The sequence below is a fragment of the Montipora foliosa genome, chromosome 6 (genome assembly GCF_036669935.1).
Source record: "Montipora foliosa isolate CH-2021 chromosome 6, ASM3666993v2, whole genome shotgun sequence".
NCBI classification, from domain to species: Eukaryota; Metazoa; Cnidaria; class Anthozoa; order Scleractinia; family Acroporidae; genus Montipora; species Montipora foliosa.
Genome location: NC_090874.1, coordinates 72,870,415 through 72,875,946, shown reverse-complemented (window position 1 = coordinate 72,875,946; position 5,532 = coordinate 72,870,415). Strand labels below are relative to the sequence as shown.

At 39.5% G+C, this 5,532-nt stretch overlaps 1 protein-coding gene across 1 annotated transcript in view; it reads right to left on the bottom strand.

Moving 5' to 3' along the window:
- Window positions 1–5,532, bottom strand: part of LOC138006297 (basic phospholipase A2 homolog 1-like) — an 8,383-nt gene continuing 2,851 nt past the window's right edge. Inside the window, exons 2-5 of the mRNA XM_068852543.1 lie at window positions 5,526–5,532; window positions 3,294–3,438; window positions 1,128–1,243; window positions 1–481 (exon numbers count right to left, since the gene is read on the bottom strand). The exon at window positions 5,526–5,532 is cut by the window's right edge and continues 42 nt beyond it. Coding sequence (XP_068708644.1) covers window positions 363–481; window positions 1,128–1,243; window positions 3,294–3,438; window positions 5,526–5,532 — 387 coding nt within the window. The 3' untranslated portion in view covers window positions 1–362. The remainder of the gene's footprint in view (window positions 482–1,127; window positions 1,244–3,293; window positions 3,439–5,525) is intronic.

Sequence of the window (5,532 nt, the reverse complement as noted above, 5' to 3'; positions counted from 1 at the left end):
CGAAAAAGGTCTATTATCTACACCAAGCTGCTCTAAAATTCGAGGGTAAATAAAGATATGATGATGATAAGCACCACAGTTTCTTTAGCGACTAACTATAATCCTTCCTTCATAATTGCTGGATCGGAGTTCCTTCCTTCGCTCAAAATGATCATTCTCTCAACAAGCACGCAGCCACATAGAATTGAGACCTTTGAAGGATCGTTTTACAAGTAAGTGGTAAGAAGAACAAACTTTTAAGAATATTCTTAATTGCTTTTATTATGATTCTGTAAGATAGCGATAAAGTTTCGGAGAATATCAGGAGCTTCTACTTTCACTACTATTCTCAGTAATCCGGTGAATCCAAGTTGGTTCAATGCTTAGCACTTGTGTTGAGGGTAGTCGAAGTTGTCTTCATTGTACTCTGCCTGAGCAAAGCAGCTCACCGCTGCCCCATCGCATTCACAGATAGCACGCTCACAAGTTCCCTCTGGGTCCGCTGAAAAGATATTAAATAGTACCAATTAGCCTCTCCAAAAAATAACCATATATATATATAATATTCAGCAAGAAGGTTAAGCCTCGCATTCAGGAGCTTTTCAAACTGGTAACTCCTTTGTAAAGAGACCATTTTACATATACGGCGTCCATTCTGCTAATTTGCCCCCTTAGAATACCATAACAGCTATTTGAAACAATGGATTTCAAAATGGCCGCCGTATCCGTAAAATGGTCTGTGGCTTTGCAAAGGGAAGTTGTTCTGTGCATTTGCACGCGGCGGTCAAAAATGAATACAAGTATAAGTGTGGGTTCCCTGTGCGGAGTGCTGACGTGACGGTAAGCACATAAGGTATTTCTTTGGGGCAGAGTGTCTTGTTACATGAAAGATTGAAACTCTCATTCATTTATTCCCAAGAACATATACCACACTGGTGCATACAGTATATTTACGCACAAAGTAATATAAATATCATTATTCTGCGGAATCTCCGCTTCAAGCCCCAACCGCACAATGATCACGTTTTGACTGGGACAAGATTCTAAAAAAAAATACGAAAAGAGCAGTAAACCATCGTTAAATGAAGCCCTTCTCGTACGTGTACACAATAATTGATATGATCGTGAAACCACTGCACTATACTTACCGCAGCCAGTGCAAGTGTTGTCTCTTTTGTAACTTTTCCAATATATAGCGGATTCAAAAAAGCACAAGTCCGCCTTGTTCACAGCCTCGTAGCACTCATCGTGAGTTTTGCAGCAACTGAAAAATACAGACAAGCAACAGTCGAGGAAAGAGCACTTTGAAAAAGGCACACTGCTTCTTTTGTTGTTTAGAGTTGTGACTTTACAATATGGCCCGGGATGTTTGCTGGCATTCTTTTTTCTCTTGGACTTTAATGCAAAATTTCTTTGCCTGCAAACTCATCGCGAAATAACCAAATTTGTATAGGTAATCACATGATTTTTAAATTACACGTGCAGAGCGTGCAGAGCCATTGTTTTTGCTCACTAAACCTATTGTTTTGTAGCGTCGTCGTTGCCGTCGGCGTCGTCGTTTCGTAAGCTCCCTATTTTAGTGAGCAAAAACAATGGCTATGCACGCTCTGCACGTGCGTTTTACATTTTGGTACATTTCTTTGCCGTCATCTCCTAAGTGACGACGTGAAATGACCAAATTCAAGGTTCTGTGGAGGACGTTAGCACATGACGATGAATTTTCAGTTCTCTCTCTACGTTTCCACCCAGTCATACCAGTTTAATTCCTCGACAGTTATTACACATTTTTAACGCGAAACGACATGAAATAGTTTCGTAGTGATATGAATAACGCGAACTTGTATTTTTAAATGAAGTCCTCGTAGCCGTCGTCGTCCTCGTTTCGTAATCTCCCTATTAACGTGAATTTACCAAAGAGTATGTTATGTAGAGGACGTGAGAACCTGACGGAACATTTTAATTATTTTCCCAAACAACCACACCGTTAATGCCAATTTTATTCCTGTAATGTTGATACACACTTTCCATTCCGAACGACTTGGGGTTATAACGAAATTATTACAATAACGGGAAATAATATTTTTAGACTACGTTCTCCGTGGCGACGTCGTCGTCCTTGCGTAAGCTCCCTAAAAACATCTACGACAGCGACGTCAACGAAAACGTCACCTCGAAATATAACTTTGCACCACCGAAAGTTTCTCGCGGTTAAACCATCTCGTTCGCGTCGGACAATGTGGGCGAAGTATCCTAAAAATAACTTGGTACGAGCGGTTTCAGAGTAAAAATAGATACTGAAAGATTCAAATTTGTACGCTCTCGTTGTCGTCAAAACTTCAAAACAGTCTCAAATTCGGTGATTTCTTGTCGTTTTTGTGCAGAGAACCGGACGAATATGTGCTAAAATGGGTGGCGCACGTCCAGCACGATTATTTTTCCACTTTTAAGGAGGCTCGAAATATTTTGTCATTGTTTTTCAAACAAATAAACATATTCTGTCGTTAGATATAGTTAGGGTAATCATATCAAGACGAAGTTTAAGTATCCACATAGAATTCTCATATCAGTTACCGTTACCATGGCAACAATATAAGGCATTTCTAAAATCAACACATGTTGTCTTTTGTTAAAAAAAAAAAAAAAAAAAACGGACGGTGAAATCTTTCCATACAACGTTACCAGATAATGTTAGGAAGAAGCTCTAAAATATTCAAAATTCAACGAAATCACTTTTTTTGAAATATGTCTCTATTTTGTTTTTCACCTAGAGAATATTTTTAAATTTCAAAACAAACATTTTGAAGTATTACAAGCTAACATGCAAAAATTAAAATAAAAAAAATTCCCTCCGGAAACAGAGTAGTGAAGTTGTAAAATCAGGAAAAAAGAGGGGGTACAAGATCAGCATTTACGCATGCGTCACCTGCTCATTCGAGTCCGAGGGCGCGTGGAACTGCAATCCAACACAAACGGATTTAGGTGACCATTAAAGCGTTTGCGTAAAATTTTCGTAGTTTTTGTGACTAGAACATGAATGTTTATATTCCATCTATATCAGAATTAGAAGAAAGGTGAGCTAAATCAGTGGTATTTCTTGTCGGTGACCCATTTTGAATCATGAGCTGACGCGAGCAGCTGAAGTATTGCATGTGTGGCTTACGCGCGCGCGTTCAGCTAAAATCTCTTTCGAGCCTCCTTAACCAATGATATTGTTGTTTCGGGGCGTTCTTTTTAAAGACCGCGTCGTAGATCTTAAAGTCCCAATTAAGCAGAAGCAACGCTACGTCTACCTACATGACGCTACGTCTACCTACATGTCGGTCTCGTCAACAGGCTCCCCTCCTCCTCCATAGCCACAATAACATCCGTAGTCCACATAATAAGCTGATGTTCGATTCGTTCCGCACCCAATCATGTTATGAAATTGGATCAGATTTCTTTGTGTGCGGATAAACCCCTCTGTACAGGAAATAAACTAATAAATGCACATTTGGACAAATAAACAAAGGACGGAAAGCAAACTGGGAACTAGTTAATTTAACGTTCAGTTACAGAAAACGGGTAATGGATTTCCTTTTCAAATGAAGCTATGATCCTCGTTATGAACACAATTTTCGCAATTGCGTAAAGAAGCCTGAAAATGTCAGGACTTTAACGGGCTTTGAACCCGTGACCTCGCGATACCGGTGCGACGCTCTAAACAACTGAGCTGTGAAGCCACTGACGTTGGGAGCTGGTCATTTGTGGGTTCCAATGTTCCCGTGAGGAATGAATCAACAACGAAATGATATATGAAATGAATCATATATGAACTGCGGTTATGAAATCAAATGAAGCTATGATCCTGGCAGTTATGAACGCAATTTTGCAATTGCGTAAAGAAGCCTGAAAGCCTCAGGACGTCAGCTCCCAACGTCAGTGGCTTCATAGCTCAGTTGGTTAGAGCGTCGCACCGGTATCGCGAGGTCACGGGTTCAAAGCCCGTTGAAGTTCTGAATTTTTCAGGCTTCTTTACGCAATTGCAAAAATTGCGTTCATAACTCCGAGGATCATAGCATCATCTGATTTCATATCCGCAGTTCATTTATGATTCATTTCATATATCGTTTCATCGTTCGAACTCCTTTTATAAAGTGTTTTAAGTAAACTTGCTGTAAAATCTGAATAATCTTAGAACAAGATTGTGCTTGAATAAGATATGGAACATTTTTGGCGCTCTAAGCGCCGATATGCAATGTGTCACCGATAGTGCTTTTGTAAAGGGCGGTCTTTTTTTAAGGCAATAGGCCTTTTCTGAGTTCATGTGTGCCTCCTCTTCAAAGCGAGTCTAAGTACAAAGTTTATGTGACGGTAATTAGTTCTACTTTACACATGAATGAAAACTAATTTGCATAAGAAAAACTTCGCACTTAGACTCACTTTGAAGGGGAGGCAAACATGAACTTCCGAAATGGCCCCATAGACCGTATTCGTAAATGGCGGCCAAGAAATTTTTATTTTCTCTTTGTGCTAATCATTCTTATTAGGCTCACTTTGGAGCAGAAATTCTTTTGAATTTGTTCTCGCTAACGAGGCTAGTGGGGATGATTAGCATAAAGACAAAACAATAATTACTTAGCTGAATATGAATATGGTCTGTTGTCCTGAAAAGTGCAATAAGAATAGAATATTTACTAAATCTTTACAAAAAACTTAATTACAGGATAAAGAATCGGTTTTGCAATGGGGCATTTCCAAGTTGTTGTTTGTTTCGGTTTCGAAGTGGGTCTTGGTGCTCAACTATTGTAAGGGAAATGAGTTTGATTTGAATAAGAATACGCGACTCATTTCCATTTGAATGGTTGTACACCAGGACTCGCTTTAAAACTGAGGCATGCCTCAACTCGGAAATTGGCTATTGATGAAAGGGTGAACCCAGATAAGAAGGAGGATAACTCGACCCAAAGCTGAAGAAAGGAATAAATGAAAAAAAAAGAATGGCTGAATAGGCCATGTTCGTATTCTCACGGTTGAACTGGAAACCAGCATAAAGGAGAGGTTGATGCGGGGGAGTCTTTTCAGATGCAAATTGCTTCCCCCGCATTAGCCTCCATTTCATGCTAGATCCAGTCTAACCGTGAGAATACTAATGCAGTTTACTGCTGAATGCCTGAATTCATAAACAGATGACAGGGCAATAGATGAACAGGTGATTTGAAGGAAAGGGCAATAGATAAATAAGTAAACGGATGGATAGGTGGATGGATGAATGAATTGATGAAAAAATGAAAATATTATTCTCTTTCATGGTTACAGACCTTGCGATAATTGAGATTGTTTTGGCACAACGATCGCCTAAGAGTTTGAGGACTTTTTCTGTTACATACAGTAAACGTGAACAATGTTGAGGCGAGTGTGACAAGAGCGTCATTTGTTGAATTGGAGCGGATCATTTCTTGCATCTTAAATTGAATTGTACACCTACTTCCGTCTCAGATTGGCTCCCAGCTCTCACTATAAAAACGGCATAATTTGTCAAAGGAGATGTAAAAGGTGTTAGCTCTTACTGGCATT